General features: G+C 48.5%; 3 protein-coding genes across 6 annotated transcripts; 1 reads left to right on the top strand and 2 right to left on the bottom strand.

The window, feature by feature from the left end:
• The first annotated feature begins 415 nt into the window (after nt 1-415).
• klc3 (kinesin light chain 3) lies at nt 416-6,960 on the top strand. Of its 2 annotated transcripts, none has more exons than XM_086177255.1 (14): nt 416-681; nt 1,561-1,817; nt 1,951-2,016; nt 2,098-2,262; nt 2,432-2,507; nt 2,827-2,972; nt 3,058-3,140; nt 3,294-3,381; nt 3,456-3,557; nt 3,718-3,891; nt 4,492-4,591; nt 5,063-5,246; nt 5,319-5,385; nt 5,488-6,960. In XM_086177255.1, exons 2-14 carry the CDS (start codon nt 1,596-1,598, stop codon nt 5,569-5,571), a joined length of 1,557 nt encoding a protein of 518 aa, XP_086033381.1. In that variant the 5' UTR covers nt 416-681; nt 1,561-1,595; the 3' UTR covers nt 5,572-6,960. The 2 variants fall into 2 exon arrangements, with proteins under 2 accessions (XP_086033381.1, XP_086033388.1); XM_086177262.1 differs by lacking the exon at nt 416-681 and adding an exon at nt 813-872.
• A 105-nt stretch (nt 6,961-7,065) lies between these two features.
• ercc2 (excision repair cross-complementation group 2) lies at nt 7,066-16,350 on the bottom strand. Of its 3 annotated transcripts, XM_086177283.1 has the most exons (23): nt 16,224-16,350; nt 15,433-15,532; nt 15,227-15,304; nt 15,091-15,153; nt 14,646-14,759; nt 14,184-14,300; nt 13,916-14,032; nt 10,871-10,994; nt 10,697-10,793; nt 10,335-10,468; nt 10,088-10,256; nt 9,893-10,011; nt 9,722-9,791; nt 9,580-9,649; nt 9,380-9,481; nt 9,229-9,292; nt 9,021-9,142; nt 8,729-8,821; nt 8,528-8,600; nt 8,351-8,421; nt 8,114-8,257; nt 7,706-7,849; nt 7,066-7,625 (listed from the first exon to the last, which is right to left on the bottom strand). In XM_086177283.1, the coding sequence occupies exons 1-23, from the start codon at nt 16,226-16,228 to the stop codon at nt 7,533-7,535; spliced, it is 2,283 nt and encodes a 760-aa protein (XP_086033409.1). In that variant the 5' UTR covers nt 16,229-16,350; the 3' UTR covers nt 7,066-7,532. The 3 variants fall into 3 exon arrangements, with proteins under 3 accessions (XP_086033409.1, XP_086033401.1, XP_086033419.1); XM_086177275.1 differs by having other exon boundaries at nt 9,722-10,256; XM_086177293.1 differs by lacking the exons at nt 14,646-14,759; nt 15,091-15,153; nt 15,227-15,304; nt 15,433-15,532; nt 16,224-16,350 and having other exon boundaries at nt 9,722-10,256; nt 13,916-14,012; nt 14,184-14,299.
• An 873-nt stretch (nt 16,351-17,223) lies between these two features.
• On the bottom strand, nt 17,224-25,747 carry LOC147235519 (cdc42 effector protein 3). Its single transcript, XM_086177306.1, has 2 exons — nt 25,563-25,747; nt 17,224-20,447 (listed from the first exon to the last, which is right to left on the bottom strand). Exon 2 carries the CDS (start codon nt 20,177-20,179, stop codon nt 19,262-19,264), a length of 918 nt encoding a protein of 305 aa, XP_086033432.1. The 5' UTR covers nt 20,180-20,447; nt 25,563-25,747; the 3' UTR covers nt 17,224-19,261.
• Between the last annotated feature and the right edge of the window lie 115 nt (nt 25,748-25,862).

Consider the following 25,862-nt stretch of genomic DNA (forward strand, 5'->3'; position numbering starts at 1 on the left):
AGTTGATATTCTAATGTTCAAATATTGTCATCTCTGTTCTTTTGCAGTATATGTAGATGTTGTACTCTCCGCTACTTTTCCACAGATATAGGAAAATAATTTACAAAAATAACTGGATTTGATTGTCCCTAAATAGTTTTGGAGAACTCCACCTGTAGGTTTGATTTAGCGTCATACACCATCTCTTTGTGAGAAGCGAAGAGAAAAAGGCAGCCACACATTTTTTTTTCTCCACGCTGTACCAATATTTTGATTTAAAATTTGAGTCATCTCAATTTCTAGGGGTAAAAGACGATCTCATTTCATGCCCATCTTCGCAAGGCAATAAATAATAATAATAATAATAATAATAACTATTATTTTGAAGGCGAGCGCCAGAAGTGGCTGCTAATTCCAGACGACTTGACGCTAGCACCCCCGTGCTGGCAGGGAGCAGCCGAACGGGTGGCAGGTGGATGACTTACACACTCCAGTGTTGTATTTTATTTATTTGTACTCATTACTTTTTTTAATATCACTGGGCCGGTTCGACGTCTAACGCGTCTAGCGGACGGAAACAACGTCTCCGCGTCGGAGATACTCGGCCCGTAGGTCGTGATTACCAGTACTAGAAGTAAATAATAATAATAATAATAAGGAGTGTCCAGGCAGACGGAACCCGACGGGGCCTGGAATTAACGGGTAACGTTACAGCTAAAAATAACTTTCCTGTGCGTGTGTGTGGGCGTGTGTGTGAGGAACGTGCGTCACGTTTGTGTCCGCGCTCCTCTGTGGACGTCGCGTCCGGTTCCCCAGCAGCAGCCGTCCAAAACCTGCAGAGATATCGCGAGGTTTGGTGACGCGACTTCAGGACTGGACACCCACCTGCCGTGGTGCGTGTGCGTGTTGTGTGTTTTTTGGGGGGCAGTGGCACCAAAGGGGGCCTCTGTTCCTCTCTCCTGGTTCCTCTAAAGGTTCTCTAAATTCCACGAAACACCTGTCCCAGACCGGGAGGACCGGAAAGTGTGTGTGTGTGTGTGTGTGTGTGTGTGTGTGTGTGTGTGTGTGTGTGTGTGTGTGTGTGTGTGTGTGTGTGTGTGTGTGTGTGTGAGAGAGAGAGAGAGAGAGTACTGCATGAATAACTTTATGCAATAAGATGATAACAAAAACAAACACACCTTAATCAGTAGATGGCAAACGAATTGAAAATAAACATTATAAATATACCTATGACATCATTCCAAATTAGATACATTAATATGAATATATGTTCATATATATATATATATATATATATATATATATTTATGTGTGTGTGTATAACCGTCTTTGGTCTGTATGGGACTAAAAAGGAAAAGGTTTACCAATGCTGTTACCATGGTGATGCCTGCTGGTTCTGGTTCTCCAGTAAAATTTAAAATATGCTTGTAATTATAAGGAAAAATCAATTTCTTTTTAATTAAACTTATGTTAAAAGTGAATGGGAAAGTAAAGCAGGGCGTCAGAGGAGGCGGAGCCATTGGTGAGCTAATCTCCAGCAGACCCCCCCCCTCCCCCCTTTCCACTTCTTGGTTCTTCCAGGTGGGAGGGGAGGAGCTGCTGGCCGTGGTGCCGCCATGCTGTCAGCAGAGGAGATCCTCTGCAGCACCCAGCAGGTGATTGCTGGCCTGGAGGCGCTGCGGGGCGAGAACCATAGCCTGCTGGAGAGCCTGCAGGGGGTGCCGGAGAGCCGGGCGCTGGCTGGGGGTGGTGCCAGCAGCAACAGCGTGGAGCAGGAGAAGAGCGGCATCATCCGGCAGTCCCTGGAGAGGATAGAGCTGGGGCTCAGTGAGGCACAGGTGAAGATTCACAGGAATCCATCCCATCATAACCCTCCACTCACCACTGGCAACTGGGAGAATTTAGAACATCATCCCATAATATTCGCCAGCCCCTGTGGGGAGTAAAAACTGGGCTGCTGTGTGTCTTCAGGTGATGATGGCGCTGTCGGCTCACCTGGGCTCCTTGGAGGCGGAGAAGCAGAAGCTGCGAGCTCAGGTGACACTCGGGAGGCAGGATAGAGGCGAAGCCTGGTTCTTCTGCTTCTCAGGTTCACCCCATTGTCCTCCACCTCCTCAGGTGCGGCGTCTCTGCCAGGAGAACCAGTGGCTACGGGACGAGCTGGCCGGTACCCAGCAGCGCCTGCAGGACTGCGAGCAGGATGTGGTGACCCTGGAGGAGCAGAATCGACACCTACAGTTCATGTCCTCCATCCGGAAGTACGACCAGGAGGAGCCGCCGCTGGTGAGGAGACCAGGAAGAGCAAGAGGAGGATGTCTCTGATTGATAGCTGAGATGTTTGGCTCTGCCCCCTCCCACCCTGGGGGAGGACAGGCTGTGAAGGAAGGAATTAAAGAAAGAAAATGAGATTTAGAGACAATTTAAATTCAGCAGAAAATTGATGTGTCTCCAGGATGACAAGGACGCATCCTCAACCCGGGACGCCCTGGACGACCTCTTTCCCGCTGAGGATGAGGACCCGTCACACGGTGAGGATTAATCAATCTATAATCAACGGGCTTTGATCGATTATCGAGCTGGAGAGACGATAGTCAATCCTAAAACAGGATTAAACAAGACCAGCCTCAGACCTGAACTCACAGTGATGTCTGTTTGCCTGAGTCTTTCTGGGTCAGAAGCACTGTGAAGGCATTCCTTGCACTTACCAACCACATTTCCAACAGCAGCGTGACATTTGGAGCGCCACCACTGTCGCCCCAGTCAACCGTCCAATCACAGGCCAGCGAAATTATGAAACCCCTCTCTCGCCCCATTGCTAAAATAAATCACTACCTTCCGGTTCTTCAGGGTCTCAGCCGCACCACAGCAGCGCCGCCGCTGCCGCCCAGCAGGGGGGCTACGAGATTCCAGCCCGCCTGCGGACTCTCCACAACCTGGTGATTCAGTACGCCTCGCAGGGACGCTACGAGGTGGCTGTGCCGCTCTGCAAGCAGGTGCGTCCTCCTCGCCGCCACTTCCTGTTTGTCCATCAGGGCTGAGACGCCTCTCCAAGAAGGTCTCACCTTCATGTCTTTGCAGGCCCTGGAGGACCTGGAGAAGTCCTCGGGACACACCCACCCAGATGTAGCCACCATGCTCAACATACTGGCACTGGTGTACAGGTGAGGCTGGTAACCATGACGACACGAGACTATCACAGAAAGTAAAATACAGTTTCTCGGTTGGGCTTCGCGGTATAAATACTGCATGTGCTGCTCCTTTGTAGAACACTAAAGAAGTACTATCAGAGTAATACTGATAATAACGTGTTGCAGGGACCAGAACAAATACAAAGAGGCTGCAAACCTGCTGAATGACGCACTGGAGATTCGGGAGAAAACCCTGGGGGTGGACCATCCGGCCGTAAGCCCCCTCACCGCCGCCGCCGCCGCTGCTCTGCCAACCTGGAATAACACAACGTGTGTGTGTGTGTGTAGGTTGCGGCAACACTTAACAACCTGGCAGTGCTCTACGGGAAAAGGGGGAAGTACAAAGAGGCGGAGCCCCTGTGTAAACGAGCGCTGAGGATCAGGGAGAAGGTAAGAGCACAGACACACACCGACAGAAGTACTACTACTGTTATTACTTTCCTGTATTACCATGTGTCCTCTTTCTACTATGTGTATGTATGTATATGTTATATGTATGTTTGTGTGTCATCAGTGTGTTGTGTCTCTGGATGACCCCTGACCCCTCCAGGTTCTGGGGACAGACCACCCCGATGTGGCCAAGCAGCTGAATAACCTGGCACTTCTGTGCCAGAACCAGGGGAAGTACCAGGAGGTGGAGCAGTACTACGAGCGGGCACTGCACATCTACCAGAGCAAGCTTGGCCCCGACGATGCCAACGTGGCCAAGACCAAGAACAACTTGGTGAGATGATGCTCTGTAGAGCTGGCGGAAAGACGATCCACCTCTTCCTGTCTCTCAGCCTGCCAACGCGTTGACTAGTCTTCTCACTTGTCTGGAAGCTTCCGATCTTCACCAAGGTCAAAGTCAGAAACAGGACTGGACAGAGCTCAGAATGACCTTTGTGACTCTCAAAGGAGACACTGCCCATGGATGGATGGATGGATGGATGGATATAAATATTCAACGTAGATGTATTGGTTGGTCAATCCATCCATAGATAGATGCGTAGATATGGATTAGTGCTCTTGCTGAATGGATGACTGGTCAGATGATCACCCTACGGGTGGGTGGATGGATGGATGGGTAGATAGATTAGTGAAAGGATGGATGGACAGTCACTCTGGATGAATAGTTACTCTTGGTGATGGATGGATGGTCAGACAGATGGATAGATGGTCACTCCGTGGTTAAATGGATGGATTGACGGTCACTGAATGAATGGATCGATGGACGAATCGATGGGTCAGTGATGGATGGATGGTCCCTCTGGCCAGATGGATGGACGAATGAGTGGGTGGTTGCCCCTGGCGCCCTTTGACCCTCAGGATTTTTCTCCTTCAGGCCTCCTGCTATCTGAAACAGGGGAAGTACCGCCAAGCAGAGGCTCTTTACAAGGAGATCCTGACTCAAGCCCACGAGAAGGAGTTTGGATCAGTAGAAGGTACAGAAGCCCACCAGGACCCATCTGTCCTCTCCTGCCACCACGCTTTCCTCCAGGATGGGTTTCTCTGGTGATAGACAAGCATGGAGATAGACAAGCCTTTGAAAAGACCCACAAAATAACTTCAAAGATCAATGATAACAGGGATGAATTCAAATATGTAAGGGATGGCTATAGAGATAAAAATGATGAATTCAAAGAATGAGAGGGCTGGATTCAAAGCTAGAAAGGGATGAATTCAAAGTTAAAAGCGTTGGATTCAAAGATATAAGGGCTGGATTCAAAGATAATAGGGATCACTTAATAGAAAAAAAAGGATGAGAGGGATGAATGTGCTGCTCAGTCGGGTTAAATGTCCTGGATCCTGGATGTCCTGGTTCCATGTTTTCACACTGTTCAGCACACCAAACACAACCAGCCTGCAATAAATTGTGTGTCGATACGCCGGTAAGTGTGTGTGTGTCATCCCAGGCGATGGGCGCCCCACCTGGTCTGGGAGCGAGGACGGTAGCGGTGACCATCAGGACGGGAGCAGCAACTTGAAACGCAGCGGCTCCTTCACCAAACTCAGGGAGTCCATTCGCAGGAGCAGCGAGAAGCTGGTCCGCAAGCTGAAGGGGGCAGGGGTGGAGGAGGGCGTCCCGAGCAACCCTGGGTAATAATGGCCGCCACCTGCGAATGGCTCCTTTAACAGCATCCTTCACCAGCCTCAATCCTTGATTTCCAGGATGAAAAGGGCCAACTCTCTCAACATGCTCAACGTGGGGTCCAGAGAGAGCGAGGACGTCACCCAGGTGACCCAAACGCCGCACATGCCGACAGGAAAATGGCGAGTGGCTTCTGTTTCCTGTTACCAACATGACGACTGACCAGCCGTGTTTCCTCTCCGTCCCCAGTCGCAACGCCTGACCGCCAACCGGGGCCTGAGCTGCAGCACCCAGAGCCTGATTAGGCGGAGCTCTCTTGGAGGGACGAGCTAGTGCACGCACACACACACACACACACACACACACACACACACACACTTTGTTAAGGGATAATCAAGGTCACCTGAGACCAAAGTTCCCCCTGAGAGAAACATCCAAGAGCTTATTGTTACATCGCCATGACGACCCAGAAACACGAAATCCTGAGATGGAAACTTTCCCTCTTTTTCACTTCCACGTCTTCGTTCCACCTTCACTTGTTCAGTCGAACCTCCTCTTCCACTCCAACGTCTGACAGGAACTGAAGACCACATCTCTAGAAAGTTTTCTTTCCCCCAAGAAGTGCTGCGGGTGTTAGAAATGCTGCAGGCGAGCTTCTCTGTGCTATTCTAACAGTTGGTTGGTGTACAAACATTCCACAGCTACCACTTATTGGTTATTAGTTACCGGCAGGTTAACAAAAGACGGAGCTACGTCGAGCTGGAGCTGGTTTGAGCCAGTTTCTCTGGAGGCTTTCAAGCCCAGAGGCCATTGCCATTCCAGGTTTTTCCATGATCTCAAAAAGCCTCCTTTGGCAATTTTTTTTTTCCCAAATAGACGTGTTTGAGCTTGGCCCAAAGAGCGGTTCAATCCTACTTTACTCTTTGCGCTGACCGTGTCTAAAATCTGACATCTGAATGTCTCCGCCCCCGGAAAAGAAGAATGTTGGGCTCTTATTTATTTAAAAAATTCGCATTACGAGCCCAAGGAATTTTATTTATTGTTGTTCTGAGGATGAGGCGCATCAGCTGAGAAACTTGGAGACCCTCTTGTACTTCCTGTTTACGTCTCGCTGATTCATTAGGCCCCACTTAAAGGGTGGAGGTGCTTTTTGCGCCATTCCAGCAAATCCCGGTCCTTTCCCGATCATCAGAAGAGATGCTCCATCTGATGTCTCCCTTCACCTTGAAGGCATGAGGAGCTGGAACAACCAAAAGACTGTCTGGGAATATTTCAGCTTCTTTCTTAGTCGATTTGGATTTTCATGTAGCAATAACTGATTCCTATCAGAGGTGGTGGGTGAACAAGACAGTGCTGACCAACACTGACCTCGCAAGAGGATAGGGCACTCCATACCTAACTCAGGTATGGCTCAACCATCTCTAAATGAAGGTACCGACTCGGAGTTGACCCGAGAGCCCGTCTTCTTCTCGGCTCAGGTAAACATTTTGGGAAAAGGTCATGTTTGTCCCATAAAATGCCACTCATTGTGGGTTTGCAGTTTTATCTAAAAGCCTGAAATGACAGCATTACTTTGTGTGTGCGTAACCTGCTAACACACACACCCTGCGGAGGTCAGCAAAGGGTCCTCATCTGATACTGCTGTTTTTCAATCTGTGTTTTCTAACTGCAAACCTGCGCGAGAGTTTACAAAAATAAAGTACAGGAAATTAAAAAACAGCAGTTCAGCATTTGCTTGTCACCATGTATGCACCTACAGTTGTATGTGGGCTGTACATTCTTGGAGTGAAAAGGTGTTTTTGCTGAAGAATTGACCAGAAGGAGCAGTGGCGTCAAACACACAGGTTTATTGTGCAGCTGCCCAGCGGGTGACTGCTGGATGGAAATGGGTTCTGGTCTGTGTGACGCACATCTATTGACCAGACAAACGCCTCCTGGGAGACCAAGGTCCTTCTGGAGTTTGGCAGGGCTGGAGATGGACAAGTGTTGCTGGTATGACTCCAGTGGTCTGCAGAGCAGGTGACCTGTCGCATGAGCCTCCGACCAAAAATGTAATTTGGGTTCCACTTGGGAAAAGCCAGTTGCAAGGCAGCATGAGGGAACATTGCTCAGAGATCTGTACTTGACGTCAGGAAGTCAAATCAGAACGTGATCTGTGGACGCTGACTTCCTGTCCTCTGCTCCAAGTCTTTGGGGGCTCAGCGTCTCAGGTCCTGGCTGGTTTTATCCTGATGATGCCACCTGAGGGGCGGATCCGCCAATTGACATGGTTACCGCCCGGTGGAATCTCGGCTTCAGGTCTGATGAGCGATTTGGGAGATCTTCTGTAGCATCTCTTCTGACTGCAGCTGCTCCAGAGTCAACAGAGACAGACCCAGCTGGTCCTCCTGAGGAGGGGGGTGAAAATAATCAGGTGTAAAGTGACCTTCCAGGAAGTAGATGGCACCTGAGGCCTGGCGAGGCCTACCTGTCTGAAGGGCTGGGCCATCTGACGAAGGAAGTGCTTGGAGAGCTGAACGGCTTCATCCACCGTGAGGTTCAGGCTGCCATCGCTGATGTGCTCCTGGATCCAGCGAGGAAGCTTCCCACGCTTATCTGCCCGGGCGTAGCGCTGCAGAGGGAGGGTCACCCACCATCAAGAGGAAACCAGATGGTCTGGGCTCCAAGTATCTGGAGAAAGGTCACCTTCCCCTCATGTGTATTTACCTTAGTGCTAAGCTAACCTGCTCTGCAGCCCCTCACAGCTATCATTAGCATTTACACACAAACTCAGTCAGGGAACTTAAATACAAGATACAGACAGGTTTGTTACCATGCCTGTGTTTGTTCGCTTGTTCATTCACTCACACGCACACACACACAAACACACACACACCTTGTCAGCAAAAATCATGAGCCCGTAGTCGGTCTTTCCTCTGATGGCTCTGCCGACACACTGGGCGGCATGACGCATGGCATCAAACGTGAGGAAGTCATTCTCCCGGATCTGAAACTGATCTCGAAGGTACTCCAGGCGGGCCTGGATGGGGTGGCAGGAAGGAGACGCCAGGTTAGGACTCACACAAACACACTTACCAAGAAGTGATGGAGTAGAGAGAAAGGCGGTTGGGACCTTCAAGATGCGGCTCTGGGTGTAAACGTACGGGACTCCAAACATGATGACAGCACGGCCGAAGTGGTGAACTGGAGAGGAAACCACACGAGAGCTGAGTATTCTATGATGGATGCCTCCATTCTCTCTGATCTTCCACCGCAGGAAATTCTCCATTCAGGTCGTGTACCCGCTTACCGAAATCAATCCCCTCAGAGACCTTCCCTCGGGCCACCGAAAGCAGGATGGCCCCTCGGCCGTTCTCACACGCCTGAAGAGGAGAGATCAGAGGTCAGAGGTCTCCTAGGGAACAGATGATGATGCTCCATCGTGTGAATATTCAGACAATGTTAGAGCGACGATTGATTGATTGATGAGAGGCGAGGACAGCTGTCAAACCTCCTGGAATTTCTCAAGGGCCATGCTGGTCTCTGCGCCATCTGGAGTCTCGATGAAGATCAGCTTGTTCTTCTGGATGTTCTCCAGGACTCCCTGAAGGCACAAACACAGAAATGAAAGGCTGAACATAAACATTCACTCATCATCTTTACGACTCCTGTTCAGAAGGTCCCTGGGGACCTGCAGTCAATCCAAGCGAGAATTCGGCAAGAGGTGGGGTTCAACCATGGACAGGTAAGATGTCAATCACATAGTATGCATGTGTGTAAGATGCATGATATTTCTCACTGACCTGCTCGTACCAAGAGGCTACTATATTCTCCATGTAGACATAGCTGGTGAAAAAGGCCACGATACCATCAGGGACCACGGCCGACATCTCCAGGAGGAGATTGCCATAGTTACGGATCACAGCTGCGGGGAGGGGGGGAGAGGTCAGCTGTTAAGTTGCTGGAGAAGCTAGAAGATGTGTTTCATTGCGTGGACCAGCATCCGCCCACCAAAGTCCTCTCTGGTCTCGAACTTGGAGCTCAAGGCCACCTGGTCATTTCCCCTCCCGACAATCTGGAGGGACAAGGAGACAGGGGCCGGAGTTTGGAGGAGGTCTCAGATATCATGTGACTAAGCCCTGCGGAGGTTAAAGTCTGCTACCAGCGGACAGAGGCAGGTCCGCGCCAGCGTCATGGTGAAGGACGCCATGGTCACAGGACGGAAGTCCAGGATCCGGGGGTAGATGTCCAGAGGAGAGAGGGTCTGAGGATGGAGATTCAAAGATCACTAAGAGAAATGGGTGACTGTGAAAACTCCCGGCTGGGAGAATGGCAGGACAGAAAGGACAGGAGGCAACGCACCCCTGAGGTGATGATGACCGACTGGAACCGCTGGAAGACGGGCTTGATGGCGATGGATGGGTCCATGCAGCTGCAGAAGAACACAAACACTGTAGATATGGACCCGCTCATCCCGTGATATCTGAGAATGCGAAGGACCCACCTGAAGTGTAACACCGGGTTGGCAATGGTCGGCGTCCGGTCCTCAAAGGGCTCGATGATGATGGTGAAACCTTCACAGGGGGAAGGAGGAGGAGGAGCAAAAAGACGAGGAGGAGGAGAAGGAGAAGCAAATGGAGAAGGAGAAGGGGGTGACCACAGCTGGAGGCCGTACCTTGGCTGTAGGTGCTGACAAGTGTGGCAAAGTTGGAGATGAGGGTGACGGCAGAGAAATCGGCGATGTCGGCGATCTCCAGCGTCCGAAGCAAGGACTGCAGCCGCTCCGCGCAGAACCTGGGAAGGACGGTGAAGATAGGGTGAGGGCTGGAGATCACACCTCCATCTCCTGGGGGGTCTGGACAACATCCACCTGAGAGGCTTGCGGTCGATGCAAACTTTGTCGAAGATGTCCTTGAGAAACTGGGGCGTGCTCTCCTGCACCACATGCTGCACCCGCAGACGGGACTTCAGGTATTCAAGGAAACGCTTCAGGAAGCCGACGAAGTGCTCTGCTGTGCGGATGGTTCCGGGGACCGCCTCTGGGGGGAAACATAGAAAGAGCGTCAGATCTGCGATCAGCACCGCTGCGGAGATGGTCCGCCTCCAGGGGAGCCCACCTTTGAGGATCTCATCCGGCAGCACTGGGTTGGCGAGGTAGACGTCAGTTTCTCGGGCAACGTTGGCCTCCTTCAGCCCCTCCACCATCCTCCTGTACTCCTCCTTCAGCTTGGCAGCGTCTGTCTCTTTAATCCTGTCAGAAAAGATTCAGGGCCATTCGTGTCCATACACATCTGGATGAGCCTTCTTCTTTACAACCCCCGGGGGCACACATCCTTTGACCTCCTCAGATCAGACCAGATCTTTAGGTACCAGATCTCAGGTGTCAATGGAATTCTCTCTCAACAGAATCAACTGGATCGTCTGGAAATAATCTGGAAAGAACCAAGGCAGGTTAGGGGAGAACATGGACATGTCTCACTTGTGTATGGTGGTCTGCAGGGTCTCCACGTTGTTCTGGCAGCGGTCCAACGTTCGCCGGGTGATGTTCACGCTCATGGAGTCAATGCACACATTGTCTGAAGACGAAGGAAGCTCAGATCAGCCTCTGTCTCAACTCCAGGACAGCAAGCTCTCCCACTCGACCTCCACCCACCAATGTTATGGGCTTCGTCAAAGACCACCACCGACTTCTTGGCCAGCTCTTTGGAGACCAGGTCAGCAATCTTGGGGTCCAGGAGGTAGTGGTAGCTGTATACCACAATATTTGCGTGCAGGATCTGGGAAGGAGCGGTTGCCACAGAAACATCAGGAGGCTGTGCCATGAACATTACCACATCATGAGGTATAAATGCAGAGGGTTGCGTCAGGAATTACATCCAACATAAATCTTTTGCCAAAACAAAACATGCAACTCAAACTTAATAATCAGATCATACCAGATCGGTCGAGGCCCTGGTTAACAACGACCGCCATTGGTATACATGACCTACAGGGAACCAATTGAAACTGGGCTACTATAGGTCAAAGAAGGAAAGAAGGAAGGCATGTTTGGAAGCAGAGACAGAAGAAGAAAGGCAGGAGTCTGGGACTTTGAATATTGGGACTATGACAGGAAAAGGTAGAGTTAGTTGACAGGATGCAGAGAAGGAAAGAGGATACACTGTGGGTCCAGGAGACCAGATGGAAAGGTAGTAAGGCTAGAAGCTTCGGGGTAGGCTTTAAGTTGTACTACCATGGTACAGGCAAGAAGAGAAATGGAGTAGAAGGTAGTTTGAAGGAGGAATTTGTTAGGAACGTTCTGGAGGTGAAAAGAATGTCAGACAGACTTATAAGTCTGAAACTGGAAATTGAAGGTGTGATGCTCAGGGTTATTAATGGCTATGCCTCACAGAAGGTATGTGAGTTTGAGGAGAAGTTCTGGAATGAGCTAGATGAAGTGATACAGAACATCCCCAGAGATGAGAGTGGTGATTGGTGCAGACTTCAATGGGCATGTTGGTGCGGGCAATAGAGGGGATGAAGAAGTGATGGGCAGATTTGGTATACAGGATAGGAACGCAGAGCAACAGATGGTGGTAGGTGAGAGTGTAGCCAGACAGCATAGCATGCTGGTTTGTAGGATGACTCCGGTGACGAGGAAGATCAAGAGGACACAGTGGTGGAAGCTGAAAAGGGAGGAGTGTTGTATGGCTTTCAGGGAGGAGTTGAGAAAGGCTCTGGGTGGTCAGGGTGAGCTTCTAGATGATTGGACAACTACAGCTAAGTGTTATCAGGGGGAAAGGTAGGAGAGTATTTGGTATGTCATCTGGAAGGAAAGTAGATAAGGAGACTTGGTGGTGGAATGAGGAAGTGCAGGAGTATATACAGAGAAAGCGGTTAGCAAAGAAGAAGTGGGAGACTGAGAGGACTGAAGAAAACAGACGGGAGTACAGGGAGATACAACGTAAGGTAGAGATAGAGGAAGCAAAGGCAAAACAAAGGGCGTACGATGACTTGTATGCTCGGTTGGACAGTAAGGAGGGAGAGAATGATACCTGTTGGCAAAACAGATAGATAGGGAAAGGATGTACAACAGGTCAGTGTGATTACGGATAGAGAGGGAAATGTATTGACAGATGCTGGAAGAGTGATGGCAAGATGGGAAGAATACTTTGAAGAGCTGATGAATGTGGAAAATGAAAGAGAGGAAAGGGTAGAAGAGGTGACTATTGTAGACCACAAAGTAGCACAGATTAGAAAAAGTGAAGTGAGGAAAGCATTGCAGAGGATGAAGAGTAGAAAGGCAGTTGGTCCTGATGATATGACTATGGGGTGTGGAAGTGTCTAGGAAAGGCAGCAGTAGAGGTTCCAACTAGATTATTCAACAGGATCTTTTGAGAGTGAGAAGATGACTGAAGAATGGAGACGAAGTGTGACTGGCCATTTTTTAGAATGAGGGGGATGTTGCAGAATTGGGGCAACTATAGAGAGATAGAGTTGATGAGCCATACAATGAAGTTATGGGAAAGAGTAGTGGAAACTAGACTGAGAGCTGAAGTCAGCATTTGTGTATGGCTTCATGCCCAGAAAGAGTACTACGGATGCAGTATTTGCTTTAAGAATGCCAATAGAGAAGTACAGAGAAGGCCAGAGGGAGCTGCATTGCGTTTTTGTAGACATAGAAAAAGTATAAGACAGGGTGCTACGAGAGGAACTTCGGTATTGTATGAGAAAATCTGGAGTGGCCGAGAAGTATATTAGGCTGGTACAGAACATGTATGCTAGCTGTGAGACAGTGTTGTTTGTAGATGACATTGGGATCTGTTGTGAGAGCAGGGAACAGGTTGATGAAAATCTAGAGAGGTGGAGGTATGTGCTTGAAAGGAGAAGAACGAAAGTTAGTTGCAGCAAGACAGAAAATATGTGTGTGAATGAGAGGAACTCAGGTGGAACAGTGAGGCTATAGGGAGTGGAGGTCAAGAAGTTGGAAGATTTCAGGTACTTAGGGCAACAGTTCAGAGCAACAGAGTTTGGAAAAGAGGTGAAGAGAAGGGTTCAAGTAGGTTAGAAAGGGTGGAGAAATGTGTCAGGGGTACTATACGATAGAAGACTATCAGCCAGAATGAAAGGAAAGGTGTACAATACAGTGATAAGACCAGCAATGCTGTATGGCCTAGAAACAGTCACAATGGCGAAAAGACAGGAGGCAGAGCTAGAGGTTACAGAGATGAAAATGCTATGGTTCTCTTTGGGAAAGACCAGGATGGATAAGATCAGGAATGAGTCTATGACAGGAATGGCACATGTTGGACGTTTTGAAGAGAAGGTCAGAGAAGCAAGACTGAGATGGTTGGGTAACGTACAGAGGAGGAATAGTGAATATATTGGTAGACGGATTCTGGAATTGGAACTGCCATGCAGGAGGTCTAGAGGAAGACCAAAGAGAAAATTTATGGACATAGCGAGAGAGGATATGAAGGTAGTTGATGTGAGAGAGGAGGATACAGAGAACAGGGTTAGATGGAGGAGGTTGATTTGCTGTGGCGGCCCCTGAAGGGAAAAGCCAAAAGGATAAGAAGAAGAAGAAGAGGTAAAGAAACATAGGAGTGTGTGGGGATCATTCTAGGTTTCTCCTCTTCTGAACTAAGCTGCAGGAAGAAGTCTGTCCCGCTAACCTTCTGCAAACACCCGCCCCCCAGCCCTGAAGTCTTATCCTCACCGCGTAGCGTGCCAGGTAGTATGGACACCAGCTCTTCCTCCGGCCATAGTCCTTCAGGTCGTCCAGGTTGTAGATGCCTGCCGGCAGTGGCACCTGCCTGCCAACGGCATCGAACTCCTATATTTGAAAGTCTAGGTCTGGTTACATTCATAGTCATAGTCTACATTCAGTGGATATAAATCATCCCCATGGTTAAAATATAAGGAACTAAAAATAAGCAGAGTCAAGCTCAAACAGTGGAGCCAGTTAAACAGACGACCACCCTCACCTCATAGAAGCGGCACAGCGGCTGCCCGGGGTTGCTATGACGCTGGGCGCGGATGTACGACGCTGTCAGACTGTGACACTTCCCATCCACCTCCTTGCCGAAGCGCAGGGCACTCACCTGGTAAACCAGCAGAGTGTCAACTGAGACTGGGTTTTGGTCGGACCCCAGACTGACACAGCAGAGCATTACAAAGTTGTAACAAGGAAATGGAATGAGAAAAAAGGGGATATTTTGGATGCCTTTTCATCAGAAAAGGTGGATAGAGGAGCTTGTTACTTGCTTTGGATAAGAAACAAGGATCGAGCCAACCTGATCAGACCCCTTCCCTCACTGATGGCAGATATTAGCCAGGGACGGCAAACATATGTCCTGAATGCTACCCAATGCAAGAGCAATTCTTCCACATATGATTCAGATTCTGACTGTGTGTGTGTGTGTGTGTGTGTGTGTGTGTGTGCAGACCTCCGGGTGGATGCAGAGGTTTTTCCTGGACGAAAGTGCCAGAGCCAGGAAATTGTTGCTCTCTCCCGTCTCTTTAGAGTAAAACTCGATAAGCTTCCTCAACTCCTCCACAACCTGCACAGACAGACAAGCAGCGAGAGCACACCTTCAACTTCTCTGCGCCCACTCGGATCTCTTTACACCTTCTCACAATGCTCCACAGGAGCTCCAGTGACAGAAAAGGGTGCAAGAGGCCCCGCAGCTTGGCTCCACTGACCTGCTGTTGAAGGTCGTGCATATAAAAGCATTCATTTACAGATAAAAATTCCTAGAAATTTAACAAACAAATTAAAAGTTCGGACTGAAAACTAAAGGGAACATGAAAAAGACAAAGGTTAAGAATAAAATAAGCAATACATAATTTGGAAATAATGTAAACAATTACAAATCTTTGCTCCAAACCCACCTTTTCGATCTCAGGAACTGTTCTGGAACAGTATATCAGCTTGGTCACCTCCAGCGGGAAAGCCTGCAGAGGGAGAAGCACTCGGTTTAAACAAGACTGGATCCCATCAGCCAAGGAGGACATCAGACAAACGCACCCTCTGGTATGCTATGATGAGGGACAGCAGAGAGATAGTCTTCCCTGTTCCTGAGGGCATCTCCAGGACACCATGACCCTGAGAAAAACACATTTAAGGTTCACAGTTGGAAAGCAGGAGGCTGAAGGTGTCCACTGATCGCCTGGCCACAGAGTCACCAGAATAAAAGCAGTTCTCCTTCACACTGCAGCAGATTCACCCCTTACCTTTGCATCCAGTGTTCTCTTCAGCTCGAGCATGTAGGAGTACTGCTCCGGATAGATGTAGTCATACGGGAAGTATACCAGCAGACCCTCGATGTTGAGCCTGAAGGAAAACAACTGATGTCATCATATTTGAAGGTGTGTGAGACAGAGTGAGTGTGAGATTGTGTCTGTGCATAGCAGTGTGTGCAATTATTCTTATCGGTGTCTCAGCAGTTCATAACTATGGATATATGAATTAAGACTGGGACACTGATACATGTAATTAAGATACTTATAAATAGAAATATTGAATACAGATGTTTATAGGATTAGCATTATACTTATTTTCCAGTTCATTTCCTTGGTCTTCCCCCTCTTATCTATAAATCATTGGATCTTAACAGGGTGGTTCCTTCTAATTTTAAGAGAAGTTACGAGGGACCTTTTAAGTATTTTATTGAAAAATCTCCTTGTTAATTTTGAATTACTCCCCACTAACGGTGGTGAGACACTGAGTGGCGAATAGGAGCTGAACCGGGCTGGTTCGGGGTTTAAATCGAGCTTGCTAGCAGGAATTCAGTCTTTTTAGCCGTTTTATTCAATATTAATGGCAGAATATGGACCGACTCGCGATTTAAAATGAAAAGAGAACGTTCACAAATGAAAACAAGTAAAAAGAATAAATATATATATATATATCTGACGGGAGTCGGACCTGCTGCTAGCTAAAGGAAATGTTTAGCTTGGCTAATTAAGCTAACGCCAGCGAACCGTAATGCTAGCGGGGGTCCTGGCGGGAGGGCAAAACTCACTTCATGGCTGTTTCACGGCGTTCCTACTTCTGTAAAATATAAAAAAAATACCAGTGGACAATTGTGCTGTGCATAATCAATGCACGCTCTGTGCAGCGGAAAGTTTTCTTCTTTGTGTTGTTGTCGTTGCCGGCCCCGTGAACGCCACACAACGCCCCCTGTCGCATGGGAGCCACCAGGCCGAGGCAGTATAAACCATCGTTGAATTAACTTTTCGTACATATTTTGAAAGGGATCGCCTCCAGACCGGAAGCGCCAAAAGTAAACAGGGCTACACTCCGTATATTTAACGTAATGCCTTCGTCCATCTTCTGCCCGAAGGGCACTCAGGGATCCTGGAGCCTAATCCCAGCCGTCATCGGACGACAGGCGGGGTACACCCTGGACTGGTCGCCTGTAAATCGCACGGACATATATCATTGTATGTTTAAAAAAATTCGATTAGCTGAAGCAGATGATAAACAGACATAGATATAGGCGTTACTTCTCTTATACAATATATGTATTTCACAATTTCTGAGGTTCTTTTTGTGAAGTTGCTAAATAAACATAAACTGGAATGAAAGTAAAACTTTAACTTTAAACTGAAATCATTTATAGTAGCCGAATAATTTCAGACCGTCGTGCGTTGTTTTTCTCAGCTTAGACCTTGAGTTGACTTTATTTCCTGTCACATACTTGACACTTGGCCTTTTGTCCGCTGAGCGTCAGTAAATACCTCTCCACGGCGGCTCGGAACACATGGACATTTCCGGGAAATCCTTTTAGTGTAATACAATAAACTTCTGGTTCTTGCTCAGTTCAGTAACACTACTTTACGGGAGATGTTGTGACGTAAAAGCTTCACGCTAATTAAATATGACGAATCAGGAACTTTTGGGATTTTTTTCTCCAGTTCTCAAGAGCGTGGACAATCATTTAGACATATTTGGAGCTGTATTTACTCACACTGTAGGTATTTTCATCTCTGACAGAAATTTCTCTCTCGAAAACAAAAGCCTTTTCTTTTCAGGAATATCTTTATTTTTTGTTCATATGTTTAGCGACGTACACAGCATACATGACTGTTGAATAATAAGCTACTGTGATGAGTCAGACAGTTGCTGAGGCAACGACGAGCCACGACACAGAGGAGGAATTCTTCAGATATGTAAAATAACAAATCTACAGGGCATTGCTCTCTTAGCACTCCTGCTTTCTATTAGTGAGACGAGTCGGATGAGCATGCTCTAAGATACGAGCAGTCGTAACTACAGAGCTTGTATCTCCATCCAGGCGTCGGCTTCATTCATGGACAATGAAAGAGGGGCAGGGGACAATCCTTCCAGTCAGTAGGAATGGGAATCAAGATGCTTTTTTAGATTCAATCTATCACTGCATTTGTTTTATAAATATTTCCTGATCTCTTAACCGGTTCAGAATGTACTGACCAGACAGGAGCTGAGGTTGGGCTCCTTTTCAGGATATTGACAGAATTCAGTATTCACTTTCTTTTTGACAACAGTCTGCATCTTTTTATCAGCAGCTCTTCATTATGAAATCTGTCGACTTCAGTTTTTTTATTTTTTCAGATTTCACAGAGGAAATTGAATCAATAGATAAATGAACAAGAATGTATAAGAAAAAATTGTTAATATTTTGCCTTAAAATCAACTTGATTAAAAAGCAGGATGAAGAAAAGTGAGAATTCAGATATATTTTTCTAAAGGAGATGTGTCAGACTTCTGAAGTTAAAGTTCAACTTCTGAATAGGGGATAGAGTTATTTTATTCGTTGGTGTTAACAAGAAATAGAAGAAAATAAAAAGAAAACAAAAAAAACTGCTCTGGAAGCTCAGCCCAGGTGTTCATCCAACCTGTGAGGTCAATGACGTTATTTGGTAAAAGAGTTATAAAACACACACTCGACCGTGTTCCTCCCGCCTGGGTTCTCCCACCAAGTCCTCCTCCTACAATTAATGGGTTAATGAAGGCTAAAAGCTGTCCATGGTGAAAGTGAGATGAGATGTTGGATGTCTGTATGTGGCTCTGTGATTGACAGCTGACCCGTCCAGGTTAGGCCCCGCCTCCCGCCCTGTGAGCAGGGTAAGTGTGTGTTATTGCAGCTATTCAGAGGAAGGAGTCCCATGAAGAGTCTCTGGACTCGCTTCCGTGGCTTGTCCATTCTCTTCGTCAAGAGTTTTCCGGCAGTTGGCAAAGAGTTCCCCATTATCAGGCAGAAGCAAAGGAGACAGAGCCTCCTGTCAGGCTTGGGTATATTTGTGTTGGTTCAAACTGCAGCTCTGCTCTCCATTTTTGTCAAAGTGAAGTTCAGCATATGAGAGGCTTTCAAGGTCCAGCCCATCACCTCTGCTGTTGTCCGCAACCCCTCCGGTACGTTCTCTCAGACAGGAAAAGGTATTTCTTATCTCCAACACAGTGTGAAATGTCAGTAGGAAGTCCAGCTTGCTCTCCCAAGTTCTCAGGTTCTGTGTGACGGCGCCACCTAGGGAACTGGGCTACCCGACAACTGCTGTCCAGCTGCTGGGTTTAAGAATGAAGGTCATTTCTTCTGAATAAACAATTCCACTTTCCATCTACTCTTCATTCGGTTTCAGATTTGCTCCACCCTAGCAGTACTTCCTGTCAACTTACTTCAACTTTAGCGTGTTTGCTCAGTAAATACCAGCTCTTATTCATCTACTCGTTTTTCATTTCCCAGAACTATTCATGTGGGATCTACCACTAGTTTTAGATATTGCAATCACATTTTTTCCCTCATTAGCTAGTTTTGAAGGTTTCCCATCATACCCAAAATATTCTTCAAAATAATATATTACTGCAGGTATTTAGAGTAAGTACTATGTGGGTGAGATGAAGTACTTTGAAAATCTGTAGTGTTTCCATAGAATTCCACCTGGCAGCAGGTTTCAAATTCACCCAGTCCATTCTGTGGCGCCGTCACGAAAAAAGAGGGTCCTGAAGCTGCAGCCACTGTCCACCATGTTCATGGCCCGCCACCCTCCAGGCTCACAGGTTTAGAAGACAAACCAGAATTCCTCACAGCTCGCAACGGTCGTCCACGTTCTTGTAGCGGTCCATGATGCTCAGGACATCCTCGAGGATGGACGGCCCCAGGTCCAAGTCCAGCCCCGCCATGGACTCTGACGGCAACAGGCGAGGCGTGGCGGTGAGGCGGAGGGGGGCACAGGGCGAGTCGCTGTGCTCGCTCTGCAGGTCCTCGTTGCTCAGGCCGGCATCAGAGTCAAGGCTGAGGCCCCGGCGGACATCCAGGGGCCCACAGGTCTCTGACATGGAGTCCTCAGAGGAGGCCTCCGAGAAGGAGCCGGAGGAGGGAACCAACCTGCGGACGGTGGGGGACAGGGATATGTCGCGGCAGGGCTCAGACGACAGGCGGGCCACCAGACCGTTCTGGCAGAGTGAGAGGGAGGGGAGCCCAGGGCTGCCGCTGCCACCGCCCTCCACATGGCCATTGCTCAGCATCTGGCCACTAGGTTTCTCCTGGAGCTGCTGGATGGGGGGCTCCTGGACAGAGGGGTCATCCAGGTGCAGGCGGGGTGGTTTGGGCGGCGCCTGCTCATGGGCAATGAAGATGGGCATGGAGACAGTGGTCTTCAGCAGGCCGGTGGAGCTGTGACGGTAGTGATAGCCATTGTAGGCGTAGCTGTGCGCCGCCTTCTTGGAGAGGAAGCCCTCCTCTGGGCAGTGCTCCATGCTGTGCGAGCGCACGTTGCTGTTCTGCACCCGGGTCATGGACGGCAGCATATCAATCTTCCCCTGGAGGAAGCCCACGTCTCCGAACATGTCGCCCTCGCCTTCAGGGCCCACGTGGGCGCTGTGACGTACGTCACCCAACGGCGGGCTGATCATGTCCCCCGAGAGCACGTCACGCAGCTTCAGCTTCTTCCCCTTCTTGGGGGTGGTGGTTTTCAGGTAGATGGGTGTCTTTGCCGGCATATCGCAGGGGGGCTCCCCAGTGCTCAGCAACCAGCAGGAAGAACAACAACAGGAGAGTATCTATTCCCACTTCCTGGTCGTTCTGGTCTGAGACGCTTGTCCACAGGACAACTCAGATCTTCACATCCACGTGTGACAACAAGCGGAGACGACGGGGGAAGGAAGGCCTCAATCTTTGCTCCCGCCCACTCTCTCAGTCCCGATAAAAAAATCTTTATCTCCAAAGAGGATGAAGGGATAAGGAATGTGATCTTCTAAATCCTGGAATCTGTGGAGACACAAGAGAGAAAAAAAAGTCAAATAAAGGGGGAGGAAGAGAGGGAGAAGAAGGGCAAGAGGGCAGGAGAGGAGCCGGGGGTGGGGGGCAGATTTACAACCCTCTTTTCAGTGAGTCGGAGGACGTATGATAGAAAACACTCCAAGAATCCTGTGTGTTTGCAGAGACCCTCTTCTCACCCCTCCTCCTTGAAAATGTGAAGAATTGTCACATTCAGTTACACATAGAGCACAACATCAGCAAAATTTGATCACCGCATTTAACCCATCATGGGTTAACCATGAGCAGAAGGCAGCTAGGGAACAGCGCCATGCTCAGCAACGCTTCAACAGGCGAAGAGGAACCGGGACTCGAAGCAGGAATGTTTGGGTCCAAGGACGACAGCTCTAAACTCCTGAGCCACGCTGCCACAAAAGTCTGAGGTCTGAGGTGTGAGTCTGAGGTCTCGCTGGCGTCAAGGCTTCTGATTCAGACGCTGAGTCTGGATAGAAAATTGGTGGCGCATTCCCAACAACGCAACACCTCCATTCAGGGAACCCACCGGAGTCCTAACCACCCAACTCCTGTTATCAGAGAACCATCTAAACTTCCCTGTTCTCTGGTAAACAATGTGGATGATGGGCCTGACGTTGGGTCACTGCCCGGGGGCGGGGTCAGGGGCAGGGGGGCATCCCAAACATTCCTTCACTATTTATTTGCATTTTTAAGAGGCTAGAGCAGTAATTCACATCTCATGTCAGGAAACAGAGAAGAAAACTGTAGAAACAGTAACCATTGGGGTGGCGTGGTGCAGGAGGTTCGATTCCCGGCTCCTATTAGTGCAGGCCTGGCCAACCTGCGGCTCCCAAGCCACATGCGGCTCTTACGTTCATGTCGATTTTTGTATTTGTGTGTTTTGTTTTTTTTTTGCTGTGCGCGGAGAACACTGGAGCGGCACGTGATTGCACAAGTAAAAAACACACAAACACAAAAGTCGACATGAATGTAAGAGCTCCATGCGCCTCAGGAGCCACAGGTTGGCCAGGACCTGTGTCCTAGTGTGTCGAAGTGTTGTTGAGCAAGACACTGAACCCCTAACTGCTTCCCTTGGCGTTGGCGGATGGAATACTACTGCTCATGGTTCATCCATGATAGTTTAATTGCAGAGAATGAATTTCCCCACGAGGGATTAATAAAGGATAAATTATTATTGTTATATTGGAGCAAAACATCCAAGATGGCTGGAGATCCAGATCACTACTGATCCAGCGGGTTCTCCAGGTTCTCCGTCTTCAGTCCAAAAACAGTCAGCAGGCTCATTGAAGCTCTAAACTGTCCCTTGGTGTGAGTTAGAAGTTGAATGGCTGGCAATCTCTGTATGATTGACGGATGACCGGATAATGACCAGTCCAGGTGACGCCTCACAAGTGGGATTGGCTGCAGTGTCACACATACACACACACCAACCCCTGTGTGTGAGAGACAATGGCTGAGTGTTTGTGAATCCTTTGGAATCAATTTACAACACTTCACACAACAAAAGGCCTCAGATCAAATTAAATTAGAATTTCTGCCTCAAATATTGATTAAATTGCATAACTGTTTTGGTTGCTGAACGCGTCCTGTGACTGCGGGCCTCCCTCAGAAGGCTGAGCGGAGGAGATCCGAGGCCAGGAGTCCCACTCTGTCTGAGATGTTTCCGTCAGCCCAAACTTTCCACCACCTTTCAGTTTCCACGGCAACACCAGAGCAAAAATGACAGGAGATGAAGATACCATACGACGTTACGGTTTCATACGGAACACTCTGGTTCTCCTCACACTTCTTAAAGTGACTGTGCTCAGTGGGAATTGCTAGCTCATATCTGTAAGGGAGTCAACTGCTAGCTTGGCCTATATTGCCATGGAGAAAAAAAATGCAAAAAGATTCCACACGCACAACAAGTCAACAATTAGCTTGGCTCTAGCACATTAGCTATGCCACTCATCTCAGTCAACCACACAAGGAATTCAGATAGCGTTGAATATGCTGACTAGAAAATGTGTTTCTATGAACCACAACAACCATCACTAGCCTTTGGAGTGAAAATATATTCATTCATGGATTTTAGGTGGATAATAACTGGAACCCACTTAAAAACACTAAAGTGGCTAAGCTAACTCAAGCAGCTGGATTGTTTACATTTCTCCCCTGAGTTTTTCTGGCAGGCTGTACCGGCTGTGAATCACACAGTCTCAGCTCGGTGTGAGTTAAATAACATTGCAAGAGGAAAGCCTAGTGAAGATATTTGTCCTTGCGGTTTCTCCACGGCCGAGGCCAAGCTGGAGACCAGGGCATTCAAATCAGAAGTATTATTCTTATGCGGACTGGATTGAAAAACATCCCCAGGCTCGGACCGGGAAGAAATGTCTTCATGAATGCACAATTATCGACGTCTTATGTAACTTGGCGATCTTGTGACTGCGAGTGTGTCAGGATGATTGCCGATTTATAAATCTGACAGGAACCGAGTGTTCATCTCATAAACACCAGGAAAAAAGAAAGAAAGAGGGGCTTTAAAAGAACATAAAGACCAGGATGTTTATCTTGTGACTGAGCTCACGGGGCTCTTCCCAGATGACCGCCCATATTCTCAAAACAAAACAGATCCGAAGCAAAGAGTACTTGAGAAAGATCTACTTCCTCTGTGTTCGGTGAGAAGAACAATCATCCTTTGGAGGAACCAACAACCACTCAATTGGCATAAGAGGCTGGACGGGTCAGCTGTTAATAACAAACATCCAACCATTCACTTGATTATTAGTTTTCAATTTACCTGCTAACTGGAGAAAGAAAAGGACAGGTGGGGGCTTGTTCTGTCTGAATCTGAGATCCAACAAGTCTTCCTGCGGACTAATTTGCTGCTTTGTGATTGTAACAGCATATTGAAGTATGTCATGAGTGAAGAGCCGATGTTCTTCAGGCCACAGGGCCACTCCAATCATTTTTATCAGACATCAACAATTGACTCGGCCTTTGAGGTCATCTTAGCTTTTATTTTAGCTCTTCGGCCAACTATTAAACTTTCTCTCTTGCTCATGCTAACACTTGCTGACAGCAGTCAGCAGCAAGGCTAGCTTTCCATCCGGTTAGAAATCCCTCAGTTCTGATTCTGTCAATCTAAGTCTTAACCTCTGTACTCCATGAAGATCTTTTCAGAGACCCTCAAGGGTTTCCTTGGTGTTGTGATGAGTCCTGACAACAAGTCAACCACCTTTTGTGACAAAAAAACTGAACTTTGATGTAAGTCTTTACAAGCTCAACTCCTTCTGTGATGAAGACTAAGCAGTAGGAGGCGCTGCTGTGCATGTCACCACAGAGGATTTAGGATCCTTGTTCCAATCCTGTCTGGGTTCTCTGCAGGTTCTCCAAAATTAGCCAATCATAGCTGTGATTGGGGAGGGGGGCGGGGTTTAATATGGACAAGTCAGCTGTCAATTATCCAACCACTCACCCTCTTGTCCACACCGGACGAGTGAGAGCCTTCAATGAACCAATGAGTATTTCGTGGACGGAGAACCTGGAGAGAACCCAGGCAGGAGCTAGGAGAGAACACACAGCTAGAACCCAGGGGAGAACATGGAGGTAGATGGAACCCAGACAGATGCTGGATTAGAACCAGAAACCTCCCCGCTGTGAGTTGACACATTACATATCATTGCAGTCCTCATTGTTTTTTTTCCAGGGCAAGACACACACACACACACACACACACACACACACACACACACACACACACACACACACACACACACACAGAGTGTGTCTGCAGATGATGGTGATGCAATCCGCTAGACCCCACATCTGTTTCTGCCCTCAGCCCCGAAGAGCCCCCACCACCACCGACGGGCCTGGACGCCTGAGGCCTTCACCGCTCTGGACCCCCTATCTTCTTCACCGGCCAAACTTGAGGACCGTTGCCTAACTTCACACGGGAAGTCTCCAAGTTTCCCGTTCGCCTGAGCCTAGACCCGACGACCTGAATCACCACCGTCATCTAACATGTCGCGCTTTTCCTTTGCAAACAGGAAGCCGCTGTTGGACAGGACGGTCTCCAGGAGGTAACGGGTGAAAATAAGGCCGGGCAAAGGGCGGGAGCCGTGATTAGCACCCTCCAGAGTTATGTAACCATGAGCTCAGCCTTGTCCTCTTGAAGGCTTGACTGATCAGCACCAGAGGGACCACACACACACACACACACATACACACACACACAATTTAATCCACACGGACAGTCTTAGTTACAGCGCAGCTATTTCTGATTGGGTCGCCTGACCTCCTCCGTCCGTTACACACACACACACACACACATGCACCTGGCTAACTTTAGGTTCTGCTCTTCTACCTCCTACAACCCTCCTCAGATCTTTTCCAGGTTATGGTCTGAAGAAGTCTGAGGAGGATGAGAAGAGGGAAAAACTAGGCCCAGTTTCCTTGATAAGATTACACAATTGGCAAAGACCAGAGAGACAGAACCTCCGCAGACAGGATGTCCTCAAAGATGTGCAGGGATGTCCCAGGTGGTTTGAAGGAAGGTCAGGGTCTTCTTTCTGGTCTCCAGATGGACTTCAGCCAAGAAGATGAAGGGTTGCCTCATCAGATGTTTTATAAAACCCTTCTCGAGTTAAGTATTCAGACAACTGGATTCAGAACAAACAAGGTCTCCAATAAACTCCTTCTGGAACCTTCTCGCAAACATCTGAAACATCTGCTTGGGGGGGAGGGGGGTCCTCGATCCCCGGATCAGAGATCTGCGGCAATGGTGGGGGTGAAACCCGGCACAGAATTAACATATCAATAAAATATCTATACGTCGATCAATAAACAAATATCAAAAGGACATTCAGACGGAAATCTGGCGTCACTTCGCGTCTCGCCCTGGCGCGCGGGGGAGAGGGAGTGTCTGTGGGGCGCGCGGCGGAGTCCCCGCTACGCTAGCAAGTGACCATAACTTTAAGATGAATAAGAAACGGTCAGTTTTTAACTTGTTTTTTGTTGTTCCTTTTGATTTCAGTAAAATAGCCGTAAATTAAGGTGAGGGGGGGAAGGGGGCGCAGGTGCGCGGAGCTCCTCCGCGGATTTACGTACCTAAGACGAGACGCGGCGCTCGGATATCCTCACGAGTCGAGGTCAAATAGAAGATAAAGGAGAAAAACAAAAACTAACGATGATTTTTCGGTTAAATCCAGCGGAGTAGGCCTCGGCTGCCAGGTAAAGCCTCTTAACAGGCGGCTGGAGATCCGTGACTGGAGCCCCTGTGACCGAGACACCAAATCAGATTTTCTACCCGAGAGGAGCGGTAGCAAGTTAGAGGCTAGTAGACAGCGAAGTGCTTCCGGTGGAGGATTTCAAAATAAAACAAATGTGATTCCTGTTAGCCTTTTTTGT

The sequence above is a fragment of the Fistularia commersonii genome, chromosome 3 (assembly GCF_037954325.1).
Source record: "Fistularia commersonii isolate RoL2024-O1a breed Wild chromosome 3, RoL_Fcom_v1.0, whole genome shotgun sequence".
Lineage (NCBI taxonomy): Eukaryota > Metazoa > Chordata > Actinopteri > Syngnathiformes > Fistulariidae > Fistularia > Fistularia commersonii.

Bases quoted from the DNA above. Each gene is read 5' to 3' on its own strand.
- LOC147235519 (XM_086177306.1), bottom strand. From the start codon at position 20,179: ATGCCGGCAAAGACACCCATCTACCTGAAAACCACCACCCCCAAGAAG.
- ercc2 (XM_086177275.1), bottom strand. The intron at 14,301-14,645 runs GTCTGCACACAC...CTGGTTTACCAG, and splicing joins ACCTCTGCATCCACCCGGAG to GTGAGTGCCCTGCGCTTCGG. The intron at 8,258-8,350 runs GTCCCAACCGCC...CACCCCATCCAG, and splicing joins CCCAGAGCCGCATCTTGAAG to GCCCGCCTGGAGTACCTTCG.
- klc3 (XM_086177255.1), top strand. From the start codon at position 1,596: ATGCTGTCAGCAGAGGAGATCCTCTGCAGCACCCAGCAGGTGATTGCT. The intron at 1,818-1,950 runs GTGAAGATTCAC...GTGTGTCTTCAG, and splicing joins TGGGGCTCAGTGAGGCACAG to GTGATGATGGCGCTGTCGGC. The intron at 5,386-5,487 runs GTGACCCAAACG...CTCCGTCCCCAG, and splicing joins AGAGCGAGGACGTCACCCAG to TCGCAACGCCTGACCGCCAA.